The sequence below is a fragment of the Carcharhinus amblyrhynchos genome, chromosome 6 (genome assembly GCF_965287045.1).
Source record: "Carcharhinus amblyrhynchos chromosome 6, sCarAmb.v2.hapA, whole genome shotgun sequence".
In the NCBI taxonomy this organism is placed as follows: Eukaryota; Metazoa; Chordata; class Chondrichthyes; order Carcharhiniformes; family Carcharhinidae; genus Carcharhinus; species Carcharhinus amblyrhynchos.
This window is the reverse complement of record NC_137329.1, coordinates 75327530-75345606: the sequence shown is the minus strand read 5'-3', so window position 1 is coordinate 75345606 and position 18077 is coordinate 75327530. Positions and strand designations below refer to the sequence as shown.

Here is an 18077-nt window from a genome sequence, read left to right as displayed (position 1 = left end):
GTGTGAGGTGATGCATTTTGGAGGATCAAACTTAGGTATGAATTACACTGTAAATGACAGAAGCTTTAGGAACATTAACATACAGAGGTATCTGGGCATGCAGGCATTATGATTGGCACAGGCTTTGAGGGCCTAAGAGCCTGTTCCTATGCTGTACTGTTCTTTGTTCTAAAAGAAAAGGTAAGTGTTAAATCAAAGTCACAGATGGGCTTCCAAGAGACCAAGCAAAAAGCAACAATAACCTTAGGAACTATCAACACCATATGGTGGTCAGATGGCATGATGATTGATGATGATGTGTAGATGGAGGGCTAGCTTGATGCAATTTTAAATGTCTCGTATTATTAAACATCTCATATTATTTATTAAAATCAGAAATTTAATTACCTCGTTCCTCCTCCATCTATAGTCAAGACTCTAATGCCACGCCCTTTGGTAGGGTTTGTATATCCAATCAAAGCCAGGCTTTCCCTGACTGCATTCTGAAGGGTTTCATCATTTGCTTGCCTCAGACGTAATAAACAAGGAATTAGCTTCTCCTGTTTTCAAGAACAAGATTATTTTAAAAGCTTATCATAGGATTTATAATTCATGTTCAACGAAATAAAAAAGTATAGCTAACTATTCTTGCCAAATTAAAAATGAAACATTAATGAAAAGTGGAAGGCAAGATATATATTCAGTACAACTGCCCACAATCTCTTGTGTGTTTAAGTAATCAAATAGATCCTACAAGGTATAATACCAGAACCTAGTGTTGTTGATCACTTTCTGAAACTAGTAGTGCAAAAGCAGACTTCCACCAGGTTGATGGCCTGTCATCAGGAGCATACAGCTTCGGTGGAGTGGGCACACTACATCAAGAACTCTCTCCTGCTCTTACCACCAACCACTGGCGTGTTGAAAGGATTTTGCAGGTTGATAATTGACCTGTTGGCTGCTATAAGATGATATAAACACACCTTCCTTAGTCCTCAATTTCTGGGGTGGAATTAGAACCTGGAGTTTCTGGCTTAGAGGCAAGGATGCTACCCACTATCACAAGGCCTCCATTGTACCCATGAAGGGGAGTGCCGGCGTTGGACAGGGGTAGGCACAGTAAGTAGTCTCACAACCCCAGTGTACTGTAATTAAAATTAACTTCTTTGCTAAGCTAGACTTTAAAAGCTACTTCCCAATTTTAACTGCAGGCCTAGTTTGAATAGATTGAGAAGCTTCCATGCCTCATTTAAATCAAAACAGCAGAAATTTGACCACTGAAGTCTACTCTGCCTTACACTAATGCCTAAAATGAAAGGAGGCAAAATAAATTGAGTTCTCTTTTGGTGATGAAATTGATTTTGGTTTTGAAAGCTTCTACAAAGTGTACACAGTATGGGAGTGCAAGTCCGGAGTGTTCAATTCATTTGAACAAGGCCATAGAAATTGATCCTTTCTTCAGCTGAACTGAAATTAAAAATTTTCAATTAACCTTTATTTAGCTGCTTCAACCCATAGGAATATCACCAGCAAATCAAATCAGACAGGGCTGAAAGGTGTGAACTATAACATAAAATTTGCACCTCTAATTTCAATATTCTGTAAAAGGTAGGAATGTTAATCACAGCATCACAAGGCCTTCTAACACCTCGTGTACTGTAACTAAAATTTACTTTTTTGCTAAACCAGGTTTTAAAAGCTAGTTTCTAATTTTAACTGATGGCTTATTTTGAATAGATTGAGCAGCTCTTTCATTTTGTAATTCTTTAAAATGTTGTCAATTTACTTAATCCATTAATACTTATCAAGGAACATAAAAGAAATAATCTAATATTCTGCAGGTGGATGAATAAAAGAAAAGTCAGGATGGGAATAGAGTCACTTTGACATAGATAGGAGTGACAGCAAAATGGCAGAAATATTAAATAATTACTTTCCTTCAGGACTTGGCAGGAGGAGTGATCAGGTGGACACAATCAGACGATTAAATTAGAAATGATTTGATTACATTAACATATAAGAAGGAATATTAAATACATTGATCAACCTTCTCTGGTCCAGACAAATTGTATTGATGCATTTTAAAAAGAAACAGTAGTAGCACTCTTACACATATTTATTAACCTATAATTAATAAGCGTGCAGACTGGGCAAATATTCAGCAAATTAATTTAAACACAACTAAGTGTAAGGTATGACATTTTAGTCATTAATGTGACTATGGTGATTTAAGATTGAGGTCTATCTGTAGTTTCACATCCTGGCCACTGAGTGACACTGTAAAGCACTGTCCTCTTCAAACTGAATCGCATTACTGCCCCGAATGGATTTCTGTCAGTTGAGAGAATAAGTGAAACATTCATTTCAATTTTTAAAATATATTTTAAATGCATAAATCATGTTAACTTTGTTTATTTCCCTCCTCAGAGCAAGATTTTCACATCCCAGCTCTTCTGCGGCCACCAGTCAGCCTCTCACATTCTTGTCCCAACCTGGAATTTTTTCCTATTAGTTTGATTTTTATTCTAATTCAAGTCTTGTGCGCTTTACAATTTACTACCTATATCAACATAACATTTTGCATTTAAATATTTTGAGACATGGATGGTCCAATTCCCACTGACTCTGGTCTTCTCATCTGTCCACTGCCTATTTCCAACCCTATTTCCAGATGGCCCATTCGCAGTACAATGCTAACTTCTTGGGCAGCATTTTCTCACCAACAAATAAAACGTCCACCATCGGCTGCGGGTCCACACAGCTCCATGCTTCCACCCTAACGCTTTCTCTTTCTCTCTCTTTCTAAGCCCTGCAAAGGAGCTTCCTGCATGGAATTTCAGCCTTTTGTATCTGAAACCTGTTGTAACCCTGTTCTTCCAAGGGCACAATTTACTGACCCACTACGAGCAAGTGTTGGAATTAAACACATAGTCTATCATTTGGAGATGGGCAGTCCTGCAACCTCCCATATCCATTCTATTTAGTGAGGCCTCAAGCCACTGATAGCACATATAAGCTGAGGCAACCCCTGGACCTTCCACTCACTGAAAGGATTCCATCCACTCTCAGTTTCCCACACTCTTACATCCTACCCAACTCTCTTGATGCAAATTCAATTGCCCGTGTACACCCAGCATGAACAAAGTACAATATTTTTTCTTTATGTCCCATGTACAATGTCATTGGAGCGCTGGTTGACCTCCATCAACAGCTTTAGAAAACGGGTTCACGTTTAGTCCTAGACTGATATGATGTGGAGCAAAACAGAGTGATTTTTGGAGGGGAAGAGGGGAGGGGTGAGTTACAAATAAGTGCAAATGTCAATCAATTCACTCAAGAAAAAATAGACAAGAACTTGAATCTCGCGGTTACCTTGACAGCCACAGCCCGACTATCAGGAAATTCCAGAAGGTGGTAAGTTAGCTCTTCTACTCGATTGATATACACTCTGACATCGGAGGCTCTGTGCAATGCCTTTACTAGAGCTCTGGTCCGGTTATCCACACTGAACTTGGCAATGATCTAGGCAGAGAAGCAATAATGCAGCAATGAAAAAAATTAAATCTTTGCATTAAGTCCAAGAGAGTCGCAGTGACACAAACAGGTGCAGTTTCTCCCTGGTGGCTTGATCTTTTTGGAGGAAGGTCTGTACAGATGAAGCAAGAGTTTCAAAAACAATTTGACCAAGTTCCATATTGTTACACAAGCTATAATGTTGGAAAATCAAGGTACAACAAAGGAATTAATACAAAGAGATCAAATTTGTAGGCAATACCAAACTAGAGGGATAGTTGAAGATGTAACTAGGTGCTACAAAGAGTTAACCAAGTCATTTTCTAATAGCAGAATAGAGCTTTATATAGAAATGTACTAAATGCTGCGTATTGGATGAAAAAAAATATATACATCAAACATAATCTCTAGAGAAATGTCAAGATAGTTTGGAGTGAAAATGAATAACTTTAGAGGTATCAGCAGACACACAAAGTAAATTGAGCACTGAACAAAAAAGAATGCTCCATGCACAAGAAAGTCAAAACCATCATAGATCTCTTGTGTCATCAGGCTGTTTTATGATCTAGGAATCACACAGAAGAGGAGCAGGTGAAGAAGGTTCTTCTGAATCCCTACTGGATTTCTTGATAACTACCCTATATTGATGGCCTCTAATTATGTCTTTCCCCACGAGAGGAAACAGTGGCCCCAGGCCTACTGATCCTCACACTGGTGGATGATGAATGCTGAGACCCAATGAGGGTCACAGTGACATTGCAGCTCCAGGGACGGCACTTATGATGGAACCTGGAACTTGTGGTTTTGGAGGTCCTTCCTTTTCATTTTTATTCTTCTCAGAATATCTGTGCCATAAGATTCTGTGAGTCTTAGCATTCATCAAACCACCATTACCAAACAGGGTGACTAATCAGTTACTTCACCGCTGTTCGTGGGACTGTCATGTGCACAATCTGGTTAACCTGCTTGTCAAAATGGTGACTGTTCTTCAAAAAGGTTAATCTACACTTGGGATAAAAAGGCACAAATATTTTTCATAAACAACATCTTGGCTTTTAACCTGTTGAACCATTTAGCTGACCAGGTAGAAATACACATCCATTTTTCAGTTCTGTACCATCTGGCAGTTTTGGAGGACTCCAGATAAATCTCTTCCACAAAATTATATTGACTCTGCCTTGCTGCATTGAGATTTTCTAAATGCCCTCCCATAACTTCCTTAATAATAGATTCCAATATCATCTATATGATAAACATTAAACTGAATTGCCAGTCGTTTCCTGTTTTGTATCTCCCTCCTATCTTGATTGAAGGAGTTACATTTGCTATTTTCCAATCTGATAGGGTCTTTCCAGAATCTGGGGAATTTTCTAAAATTGAAACCAATGCATCGACTATCTCAACAGCCACTTCATTTAAGATCTAGGCTGAAGCTTAAAAGGGCCTGGGAACTTGTCAGCGTTTAATTCCATTAATTTTCTCAGTATCCTTTCATTGGTGATTGTGATTATTTCAAGTTCCTCCCTCCTTTTCACTTCCAGATGCACAATTGTTTCTGGGATGTTATTTGTATCCTCTGCAACGAAGATAGACTCAAAACATCTGTTCAATTCATCTGCCATTTTCTCATTTTCCATTATTAATTCTCCAGACTCTCTCTCTAAAGGATCAACATTCACTCACTCTTTTCCTTTCTAAATACTTATACCATCTGCTTTTATATTTCTCACTAGCTTTCTCTCATACTCTAATTGCTCCCTCCTTATTAATCTTTTCAACATTCTTTGCTGTTCTTTACATTCTGTCCAATCTAACCTGTCACTCATCTTTGCAGACTTGATTGCCTTTTCTTTCAATCCGATACTAACTTTAACTCCCTTAGCTGGCTTCTGATGGTACGTTCTTCTCTTAGACTCTTTCCTTCTTAATGGAATCTACCTTTTCTGAGTACTTTGCAATATCTCCTTAAATATCTGCCACTGCATATCTACTGATCCATCCCTTAACCTAATTTCCCAGTTCATGTTAGCCAACTGTGTCTTCAAGTCCTCTACTTTCTCAGAAGACTAAAGAAATTTGGCACGTCAGCCACAACTCTCACCAACATTTACAGATGCACCATAGAAAGCATTAACTCTGGTTGTATCACAGCTTGGTATGGTTCCTGCTCTGCCCAAGATCACAAGAAATGACAAAAGATCATGAATGAAGCCCATTCCATCACTCAAACCAGCCTCCCATCCGTTGACTACGTCTACACTTCCTACTGTCTCGGAAAAGCAGTTGACGGGAAAAAGATACAAACGTTTGAGGTCACGCACCAACAGACTCAAAAACAGCTTCATCCCTGCTGCCACCTTGCACTAAATTGATCTTTCTCAACACCCTAGCTATGACTGTAACACTACATTCTGCACTCTCTCCTTTCCTTCTCTATGAACGGTATGCTTCATCTGCATAGCATGCAAGAAACAATACTTTTCACTGTATACCAATAAAATATATTATATAATAATATACAATAAAATAGTATACAATAATAAAATTAAATCAAATAGTCTGAGATCCACTCCTTCCTCAACTAGAAGTTCAATCATATTATAAACACTGCTAATTATATCATTAAGAGGTCATTAATCAATCATGTCTCATTGTGCATTACCAGATCTAGTATTACCTGCTCTCCAGTGGTGCTGGAATGAGTTGGTCTCAGAAACTGTGCCAAGAACACCCAGTTATCCAGTCCATTTAGCCTATTTACCAATCAAGTTATAGTACAGATTTATCACAGTTTGTCACTAAGTATTTAATTGACAACATTTCCAAAGATGAAAATGGTCCACTGACCAGTCTGGCAAAATTCTGAACACAAGTGAATAGTCTGTTTTTTGATTTGTAATATTCGTTGTGCAGTTATCTTTCTTGTGTAGGCAAATACAGCAAATATTTTGTGCATAGCAAAGTCCACAAACAGCAATGAGACAAAAGTTAAAGTGTTGGTTGAGGGATAAATATTTGAATTATAGAACCTTACAGCACAGAAGTAGACCATTCATCCCATCATGCCTATGTCGGCTCACTAATTGTCAGTTTTCAATTTCACTTTAAAAATAAGAAGCACAATGTGGAGAAAGTAGAAAATAAAAATGAAAACTTAAGAGAAAACAGGTTAACAATTGCTCCTCATGTCCAAATACCTAAATGTTCATTTAGTCAAGCCAACCAGGGACCGTACGATGGCACAGTGATTAGCACTTCTGCCTTACAGTGCCAGGGACCCAGATTTTATTCCAGGCTCGGGTCACTGTCTATGTGGAGTTGGCACGTTTTCCCAGTGGCTGCATGGGTTTCTTCCCACAGTCCAAAGAGGTTGATTAGCCATATTAAATTGATCTTAGTGTCAGGGGATTAGCAAAGTAAATATGTGGGGTTATGGGAATAGGACCTGGGTGGGATTGTGGTTGGTGCAGACTCGTTGGGCCAAATGGCTTCTTTCTGGACTGTAGGAATTCTATGATAACCAGGTCCTATAAATAACCACAGGGTAAATGTCCAGTTAAGTTTTACTTGGTCAAAATACCTTCAGATGCTTCTCTCTTTCCTAGAAAGGAAAAGGTTGCGAGGTGACCTGATTGAGGCATACAAGATGATCAAAGGATTGGATAGGGCGGACAGTGAGAGCCTTTTACCTCGGATGGTGATGGCTAACACAAGGGGACATAGCTTTAAATTAAGGGGTGGTAATTATAGGACGGATGTCAGAGGTAGGTTCTTTACTCAGAGGGTAGTAAGGTCGTGGAATGCCCTGCCTGCAGCAGTTGTGGACTTGCCGACTTTAAGGGCGTTCAAATGGTCTGTGGATAGGCATATGGATAACATTCGAATAGTTTTGGTTAGAGGGTCATTAGATTGGTTCCACTGGTTGGCGCAACGTTGAGGGCCGAACGGCCTGTACTGCACTGTAGTGTTCTATGTTCTAGATTCTATAACATACACTTGAGCCATTGGGGAAGAAAGAACAGATTGTTAATTTGAACTCTCCTCTGAAAGGTGGCTCCTCAAGACAATATTGTGCTTGCCGTCACTACACTTGAGTAGCCTTTGATAAGATCAAACCTGCAACCCCCTAATTCAGAGCGTGCCACCCACTGAACAAAGCTCCGCATATCTTTCGTCCATCCAAAATTCAAAACCATATTTCTCAATTTATAATAATTATGACATTTCCATTTGGAGTCGAGGTGATGTGTGAATGTTATGCATGTGAGTTTGGGAGTATGGGCACAGGACAGCACAGGTAGTGTCTGCTTGTCAAGTACTCCAAACACCTGATTAACCAAAAATGTCAATACATCACCAATTTGTGAAGACTTCACAAGTTAAGCTGTGTTAAGTTAAAAATCATAATAATTAAAGCCATCAAGAGTGGCACGGTGGCACAGTGGTTAGCATTGCTGCCTCACAACGCCAGGAACCTGGGTTCGATTCTCAGCTTGGGTCGCTGTCTGTGTGGTGTTTGCACATTCTCCGTGTCTGCATGGGTTTCCTCCAGGTGCTCTGGTTTCCTCCCAGTTTCCTCCCGTTTTCCTCTACAATGTTGGCAAGTGTGCGGTTATCCACTTTGGTAGGAATAATGGTAGGAAGGACTACTACTTACAGGGCGAAAAGCTGCAGCACCCTAGGGTGCAGAGGGACCTGGGGGTCTTTGTGCATGAGTCGCAAAAACCCAGCCTACAGGTGCAGCAGGTGGTCAGGAAGGCAAATGGGATGCTGGCCTTCATAACGAGGGGGATTGAATATAAAAGTAGGGAGGTCTTGCTGCAACTGTACAGGGCACTGGTAAGGCCGCAGCCAGAGTACTGTGTGCAGTTTTGGTCGCCGCACTTGCGCAAGGATATTTTGGCCCTGGTAGTACAGAGGAGGTTCACTAGGCTGATACCGGAGTTGAGAGGGTTGAGCTATGAGGAGAGGCTGAATAGACTGGGTTTGTACTCGTTAGAGTTTAGAAGGATGAGGGGAGATCTCATTGAGACGTATAAGATGATGAAAGGGATGGATAGGGTAGAGGTGGAGAGGTTCTTCCCGCTCAGAAAGGACAGCAGGACTAGAGGGCACAGCCTCAAGATAAGGGGGGGGCAGTTTAGAACACAGTTGAGGACGAACTTCTTCACTCAAAGGGTGGTGAATCTCTGGAATTCTCTGCCCGTTGAAGTGGTGGAGGCTACCTCGCTAAATATATTTAAGACACGGGTAGATAGGGTGAATGTTGGTCCTTTAGAGGATGAGAAAGGGGGCCTAGTGGTAGGGGATGGGGATATGGCTAAGGTATTGAATAACTTTTTTGTTTCTGTCTTCACGGAGGAGGACGTGAATAATTTGCCGGGTGTTAACGATGGAAAGGTGGTAGGACTGGAGGGTCTTAATGACATTACTGTTACTAGAGAGGCGGTGCTCGACAGACTGGAGGGGCTGATTGTGGACAAGTCCCCAGGACCGGATGGAATGCATCCGAGGGTTCTGAAAGAAATGGCGGAGGTGATAGTGGATGCCTTGGTGGTTATTTTCCAGACGTCGCTGGATTCCGGGGAAGTGCCGGATGATTGGAAAACGGCTAATGTTATGCCGTTGTTTAAGAAGGGTGCCAGGCAAAAGGCGGGGAATTATAGGCCGGTTAGTTCAACGTCTGTGGTAGGTAAAATGTTAGAATCTGTCATTAAGGAGGAAATTGCGAGGCACCTTGAAGGAACTTGCTTGATAGAGCAGACGCAGCACGGTTTCATGAAAGGGAAGTCGTGTCTGACAAATTTACTAGAGTTCTATGAGGATGTGTCTAGGGCAGTGGATAGAGGAGAGTCGGTGGATGTGGTCTTTCTAGATTTTCAGAAGGCGTTTGACAAAGTGCCTCACAAGAAGTTATTGCAGAAGGTCGAGGGACATGGAGTTGGGGGTAGGGTGTTAGCGTGGATAGAGGATTGGTTGTCAAATAGGAGGCAGAGAGTGGGGGTCAACGGGTGCTATTCGGATTGGCGGATGGTGACTAGTGGAGTGCCCCAGGGGTCGGTGCTGGGGCCTCAGCTTTTTACCATTTATATAGATGATCTGGAGGAGGGAACCGAGTGTAGAGTGTCGAAATTTGCTGATGACACCAAGATTGGGGGAACGGCAAATTGTGCGGAGGGTGTGGAGAGTCTGCAGAAGGATCTAGATAGGCTGGGCGAATGGGCCAGGAAATGGCAAATGGAATTTAATGTTGGCAAGTGTGAGGTGGTCCACTTTGGTAGGAAGAATGGTAGGAAGGACTATTACTTACGGGGCGAAAAACTGCAGCAGGCGACGGTACAGAGGGACCTCGGGGTCCTTGTGCATGAGTAGCAAAAACCCAGCTTGCAGGTGCAGCAGGTGGTCAGGAAGGCGAATGGGATGCTGGCCTTCATAGCGAGGGGGATTGAATATAAAAGTAGGGAGGTCTTGCTGCAGCTGTATAGGGCATTGGTGAGGCCGCAGCTGGAATACTGTGTGCAGTTTTGGGCGCCGCACCTGCGCAAAGATATTTTGGCCTTGGAGGGAGTGCAGAGGAGGTTTACTAGGCTGATACCGGAATTGAGGGGGTTGAGCTATGAGGAGAGGCTGAATAAACTGGGCTTGTACTCGTTAGAGTTTAGAAGAATGAGGGGAGATCTCATTGAGACGTATAAGATGATGAATGGGATGGATAGGATAGAGGTGGAAAGACTCTTCCCGCTCAAAAAAGACAGTAGGACTAGGGGGCACAGCCTCAAGATAAAAGGGGGGCGGTTTAGAACGGAGTTGAGGAGGAACTTCTTCACTCAAAGGGTGGTGAATCTCTGGAATTCTCTGCCCGTTGAAGTGGTGGAGGCTGCCTCGCTAAATATTTTTAAGACGCGGGTTGATGGGTTTTTGATAAGAGAGGGGATTAAGGGTTATGGGGAGAGGGCGGGAAAGTGGAACTGAGCAGCGACAGATCAGCCATGATCTTACTGAATGGCGGGGCAGGCTCGAAGGGCTGGATGGCCTACTCCTGCTCCTATTTCTTATGTTCTTATGTTCTTAAGGCGATTAAGGGTTATGGGGAGAAAGCGGGAAAGTGGAACTGAGCCACTTCAGATCAGCCATGATCTTATTGAATGGCGGGGCAGGCTCAAAGGGCTAGATGGCCTACTCCTGCTCCTATTTCTTATGTTGAGTCCAAAGATTTGCAGGTTAAGTGGATTGGCCATACTAAATTGTCCCTCAGTGTCAGGCGAACTAGGAAGATAAATGTGTGAGGTTGCTGGGATAGGACCTGGGTGAGATTGTTTTCGGTGCACACTCAATGGGCTGAATGGTTGCCTTCTGCACTGTAGGATTCTATGAAAACTGGAAATTAAAATTACAGAAGAACGATGACAACAAAGACAAGTCAACCTTTACTCTTCTTCATCAATGTATGATGATCAATGCAAAAATAGATCATTTTGTATGGATGCAGTGAAGCAACTCCCCTACTCTACCTTTTCTCGCTGAAGATTCAAATGCTTGGCTTTATCATCCACTGATGTAGTTTCTTTTTCACTAGCTTGGTCGACATCTTTGACTGCACTTACATCCTTTTGCTTTTTCTTCTTGACTTCAACATTCTCTTTCAATTCAGTACGTAGCTTGGGGACAAAACTGCCAAAGCAGGTATCCACAAACGCTTGGACACTGTTTGTTGGGTATGAAAGTAAGTTAGCAAAACTCTTTTTTGCAGGTGGAGTTGAAGATTCTCCGGCTGCAGCAGCATGAGTACCACAACTACTTAAATCATCAAGTTTTTGCTCATCAATTCCACTAACTTTTGATGCTGTCCATGTAGGATCTGTTCCAGCCTCAAGGTCACACAAAGGCAATTTATCATTCTTCTTTACATCCATTTGCCTTGCATGCCCAAAATAACTGTTGATATGCTTTGCCAGAAAGTTATATGTTTCTCCAAAATTTGTAGTGATGTAGCTGATATGGAAAAGACTCTCTTTATCAATTGCACTAGTACTGGATGGTTCCTTAGATTTATCTTCAGGTTCTAAGCCAATAACCGAGGTGGAAACTGAGTGGACGGTATTTTTTGTCAGCTGGTTTAGATCCGAACCATCCTGGACTTTATCAGGCTTGGAAGCAGTTTCTTTCCTTGGACTTTCACATGCCACCTCTATTTGGGTTTCTGAAACTTTTGCTGAAATACTTAGACTGGGCTTCAATCGTACCAGTTTTCCAATGAGCTCAGTGTGTGTACTACTTACAGCTTTTGACACAGAGTCTAAAGTGCTCTTGATTCGCGACATGCGCTGCCTCAAGGGTGTTGTTCTTTTTGGAGGGGACGTACTTCGCTGCACAGTGCAGGTTTACAAAATAAATGTGTTTTTTCAAGTTAGCTGGATCACCAATAAGAGCTACTCCTCTTTAGATCCATTTTCAGTGAATACGCACAAAGATTTCTTGGGCCTTTCTTACCGGACGGTATCCTGCTCCGATGAAGTGGTCTAGAATAAGTATCTATCTGAATGGTAATTCTGAAATGCACAATCCTCTTGGATGGCAACTTAAGTGAAAGATTTTGTGCTGTTTCAAATATACAGGTTGCATTTCAAGACTCAAACTCAGGCATAACTGAGAGGCTGCAGTGCTTCACAGACTCCACAATGACCCTTTGCTTGGTACGTCACCTCGTTCTCTTCTCGGTTTCTGAAAAATAAAACAGAGATCAACTGTGAATTTTTTCATAAGTCTCAATTGACATCAAAAGAATGGTTTTAAAGTACAAATTCTCTTTATTATTGGAACAAATTTAAATTGCCAAAAGAATCACATGGATTATTGCTTTCAGATTGTTCTGTTACAGGGAATTTAATGTGAGTGTTTTTTCTCCCATGCTATTATTAGATCAATTCACATGTGCTGGTATCAATACGCGGATAAAAGAAAATCACACTAATCACTACACTTCTTGCAGCAAAGACACTCAAAACACTCTCGCCACGAAGTGACAATATCCATTCACAACTGACTGAACTTTGTGCCATATATCTAAAACTCCAAGTATTTTCTCTAGACACAATTCAAGAATGGCTAGACACAACTCAGGATTGGAAAGCTACTAACTCATTGACACAATATGAGAGTGATGCACCCAACTGTTGCTATGATTTCAGTGACATGCACAGAGATATCTTTACATGCCGAAAGTGGTGACTGGCCATTACTTTTGCTCCCAACATCAGTGGATGTCCCCCCTTCTCGACACGTGGTTGAGTTACAAAAGGCACGTACGCTTTATAGACAGAGGAGGACTGATGACGTCTTTCTACAAGATGGTAACTTCCAATTCCATCTTTTACTCTTGTTCCATGTTCTTAAATCTGCACACTAATTCTTTTAAACTTTCTAATAAGGGTCTTTTAAAATTGTTTAGAAATTTGACTGCAACACTACATTCTGCACCTCCTCCTTTTCTTCTCCCCTATGTACTCTACGAACAGTGTGTTTTGTCTGTATAGTGAGCAGGAAACAATACTTTTCACAAATCCCAATACGTGACAATAATAAATCAATTCAATTTTTTGTGCAATCCAAGGTAATAATTCTTGAGAACAAACATTAGTTAATGAATGCTCATTGAAGAAAGCGAGAGTTAAACTGCAGTTTATGATAGGTACCAGTGTTCTGATAATGATATTAGTTAAGAAAAGTGTTCTTTTAAGTGCCCATTCCCACCCAGTTTCTAAGTGGTTTAAGTTTTGCATGCACTCCAGTTTTTATGGTTATGATTCAGAATTCCCACAGGTTGACAGCCAACAGACTGTTTTAAAGTTCCAACTACTTGACAGAACTCAGCTCAAATTATATTCCTTTTATGTTATGAATTAACAACAGCAAGTTACAAAATTAATACAGGAATACTTCCTAAGACTGACTTCCATATTCAAGGTTCAAACTTGCAACCTGTACCATAGCGGAGAGTACAGAATGTAAATAATCAGCGGCATCAGTAAGATTTTCATCAACATAGGCTGGATTCAGAACATGTCTATAAATTACCTCTACTCGAACTCCGATTACCATCCAGTGGCACAATCAGAAATTCTGAGATACAAGACTTAAGTTTTCCACTCTCTGGTAAAAGACACATATAAGATGAGACAAATGCTGCAAATCTTTTCACTGATGGGGATAATCGTGAGAAGATCTTGGTGACAAAATATGAGCACCATAACAATTTAATCATACCTCTACTAATGCACTAAATAAGCCTAGTGATACCAGTCTGAGGCTTTTTCCCATCTGCATTGAGATGAGTTTTGCTCTCCATATTCCTGATGCTAAACGGAATGACGACAACAGAAGTATGCTACAGAACAAAAACTGCAAACGATAGAAATCCAAATATAATGAGAACAGAAAATACTGGCAGTGCAGAGCAGGTCAACAAACAGTACAATTAGGAGCGCCTAATAATGACAGGCCTAAATGCAAACTAATGTCTTTTCAGATACAGACTAACCATTTTCCAGTATGTTTAGTTCATGGATTAGGCATCAATTTTATGGTCTTCACATCAGGGAAATAGCAGAGTGACTTTGAATGATAATTAAGAATTCTGGAAAATAATAAATGCTTGGGGTGAGCTTTAAAAAGGTTTACTTTTCCTCCTCTGCCAAATTTGAATTTTCCCTATTTTGGCCTCTGCTGGACTATGGTGCCAAGAGCATCAGTCACCGTCGGTAACCTTTGTTAGACAATGGCCCTTCCCTTCGTGGGTGATCAGACAGAGTCACCTAACTGCAACAGGCATCTGTTGACAAGCCTGATACCACACATCATCAAAAGGTGCCCTGAGAGAGCAATCAGAGAAACTCTGTCTAACCTCTTCTTCGTTCCGAACTGAGATCAATTGTGTTTCAACTGTTACCTGATTCAAGTAAGCACAAACTGCTCACTCAACCTGCAGCATCCACAAATATTCTCATCTTGAATGAGGGAGGTGTCCAGCACATCAGTGTAAAAGAAAAGACCAAAGTATTTGCAATCATCTTCAGCCAGAAGCGCTGAGGGGGTGAATCATCTCAGATCCTCCTGGGATTTCCAGTGTCACAATGCCAGTCTTCAGACAATTCAATTCGCTCAACATCATATTAAGAAAAGGGCTAAAGGCACTGGATACTGGAAAGGCTATGGGCCCCGATAATATTCCAGCAATAGTGCTGAAGACTCATGCTCCAGAGCCCCTCGCCAAACTGTTCTAGTACAGTTAGAACTCTGGCATCTTCCAATCCAGCCAATTACAATCAGTCTACTCTCATTTATTCAGCAAAGTGACGGAAAGTGAAATTGACAGTGCTATTACAAGTCACTTTCTCATCAATAAACTGCTCACTGACACTCATTTTGACACTTCGCCGGGCCACTGAGCTCCTATCTTCTTACAGCCTTGGTCCAAATATGGACAAAAGGGCCAAACTCTAGGAGGTGACATGGGTGTGACTGCCCTTGACATCAAGGCAGTATTTGACCAACTGTAGCATTACGGAGTCCTGGCAAAACTGAAATCAATGGCAACTGGGGGAAAACTCTCCACTGGTTGGAGTCACACCTAGCACAAAGATGCTTCTGGTGAGTGGAGGTCAATCATCACAGCTGCAGGACATCGCTACAGGAGTTCCTGCAGTGTCTTAGTCTCAACCATTTTCAGTTGCTTCATCAATAACCTTGCCTCCACCATAATATCAAAAGTGGGGATGTCCACTGATGTTTGCTTAATGTTCGGCACCCTTTGCATCTCCTCGATATTGAAGCAGTTCTTGTCCGTTTGCAGCAAGACCAGAACAACATTCAGGCTTGGGCTGACAAGTGGCAAATAACATTCAGAAGTGCCAGTCAATGACCAATTCCAACAAGAATCCAACCATCTGGCCTTGACATTCAAGGGCAATATCACCGCTAAATCTCCAACTATCAAAGTCTGAGGATTACCACGGACCAGAAAACAAACCGGAACAGCCATATAAATCAGAACTGGAACTTCTGCAGTAAGTCCTGACTCCCCAAAGCCTGTCCATCATCTACAAGGCACAGGTCAGGAGTGTGATGGAATACTCTCCACATGCCTGGTTGAGTGCAGTTCCAACAACCCTCAAGAAGCTTAACAACCTTCTTGATTGGCACCTAATCCACCATCTGAAACATTCAATCCCCCCACCACCCAAGGTCAGTAGCAGCAGTGTGTACCATCTACAAGGTGCACTGCAACAACTCACCAAGACTTGGCCAATAGCACCTTTTAAACCCATGAACTCTACCTACCAGAAGGACATGGGCAGCAAATGCATGGGAACACCACCACCTGTAACCTCCTGTCCAGGGAACACACTATTCTGACTTGGAACTATATCACCATTCCTTCACTGACGCTGGGTCAAAATCCTGGTACACGCTCCCAAGCAGCACTGCTGATGCACCTACAGCATGTGAACTGCAGGGGTTCAATAAGGTGGCTGACCACCATCTTCTCAAGGACAATAAATACTGACCTAGACAGCAATGCCCACATGCCATGAAAGAATAAAAAACAACCTATGAACTTATGCTGGATGGCTCAGATAATACTTCACCGAGTGGGTGAAATTGATCACCGAGTTAGTGGTGTGTGAGCAATTAAACCTATGTTTCACCTAATATTGGTATGTGAACAAGCTACGCTGTCATAAAGCTGTAATCAATGAACTATGGGAAGAAAGTTCAATTGGTTTATAAAGGCCAATCAAAATACTGACATTTCAGGAGATTAATCATGAATCAACTTATATCATCAATGGAACTGAAATTGGAAATCATTTCAAATAGAATAAATTCGGACATTCACAAGAAGGCATTAACTGCTTTGCCAATGTGAAAGAAAATGTTCAAAACAGCACATTTTTGCTTGTACTACAATATCAGTCAAAATAAATTGAAAATCTTTACACCAAGTTACTGTAGGAGGCAGAACAATTTCACGATATAACTAGTTTCATTGCATTTCCTTTTTATCATATTCCTCAAAGCATTTCCCTTATTTGGGAATCATTCTAGGATCTATCATTTACTTCCGACTCATTTCCATCTATATATCATCCACAGACACAATATCAGCTTCTGTATATTCTGATGCTCCAACCCACTACCACCTTGCTTAATCCCCAAGGTCTCTCTAACTTCAGACTGCTTCCCTGACATCTGGTCTTAAATAATTCCCATGAGTTAAATATTGGGAAGACCAATGCTTTCATCTTTAGCCCTCGCCACAGATTAAATCCTCGTTAGTAAGGAGACACTTCTGATATAGCAGTGAAAACTATAAAAATCAGTGTTTCAAATACATTGTCTGCACATATACAATAAACTTGCATGTGAGCAAACATGTGAAACTTATTGTACATACCAATGCATTGGCATGGAATGCTGCAATTATTCTCATATACTGGCCCTCCCAATGTTACTAGAAATACTTATAATACACCTTATACTTAAACATTATCCCAAAAGTAAAAACAAGAACAAAAACTTTAGAAAGCAAAATATACTTCTGCTAACTCCTTGGAGATGCATTCGATAAGTTAACTGAACCATACTAACATGAGCATCACAGTGGTTAGCACTGTTGCCTCACAGCACCAGGGACTCAGGTTTGATTCCCGACTTGGGTCACCGTCTGGATGGGTTTCCTCCGGGTGCTCCAGTTTCCTCCCACAATCTGAAAGACGCGCTGGTTAGGTACATTGACCCGAACAAGCGTCAGAGGATGGCGACTAGGAGAATTTCACAGTAACTTCATTGCAGTGTTAATGTAGGCCTTACTTGTGACTAATAAATAAACTTTAAGACAAACATGACAACTGGAACATGTGAATCAATCTTTGCATTCCTCAAATCAAACAGGGAATGGGATGAGAGAAATCAGGTAGGCAACCCACTTGTGTGACAACCCAGCAATCCCTTGTGCATAGAACACAAATGAGGTCAAGCTTCTGTGGTCAACTGTGTCAAAGACTGCCAATGGAATGAGAATAACAGAGAGAAAATGCATCATAGTCACAGGGGAATAAAATAAAAGCAAAATATTGTTGCACTGGAAATTTGAAAAAAAAAGAGAACTGCTGGAAAAGCTCAGTAGGTTTGGAAACATCAGGGGTGGGGGTGGGGTAGAAAGAGAGAGTCAACGTTCTGAGTCCAAAATAACTTAATTATTTCTGAAAAAAGTTATTTTTTACCTATATGACTCTTCTTTTGAATTGGTTCTGAATTTCAAACCAGTTTCCAAAGCACCATATTTGACTTGAAACAGTCAATATAATCAGGGTCATTTCCAGCCTGTGGTAGGGGCAAAAATCCAACAGAGAGAATTAAATAAGCATTTGCAGCAAAGGTGCTTTGGAAAACACTGGCGCGAGGGTGGTCATTTACAAGGGCCTGGCTTGGTGAACAATTGAAAGAAGGAGATGCAACAGGAGACACTGAATGGATGGCCTCAACCTTAATAACAAATAAGCCCATAAGCCTCTCCCACTCACTCA

At 41.3% G+C, this 18077-nt stretch overlaps 1 protein-coding gene across 2 annotated transcripts in view; it reads right to left on the bottom strand.

Moving 5' to 3' along the window:
• pnpla8 (patatin-like phospholipase domain containing 8) overlaps positions 1-18077 on the bottom strand; it is a 73581-nt gene that overhangs the window by 41565 nt on the left and 13939 nt on the right. For both annotated transcript variants that reach the window (XM_080190687.1, XM_080190686.1), the window contains exons 2-4: positions 11004-12213; positions 3352-3501; positions 388-539 (exon numbers count right to left, since the gene is read on the bottom strand). In XM_080190687.1, coding sequence (XP_080046813.1) covers positions 388-539; positions 3352-3501; positions 11004-11813 — 1112 coding nt within the window. In that variant the 5' untranslated portion in view covers positions 11814-12213. The remainder of the gene's footprint in view (positions 1-387; positions 540-3351; positions 3502-11003; positions 12214-18077) is intronic.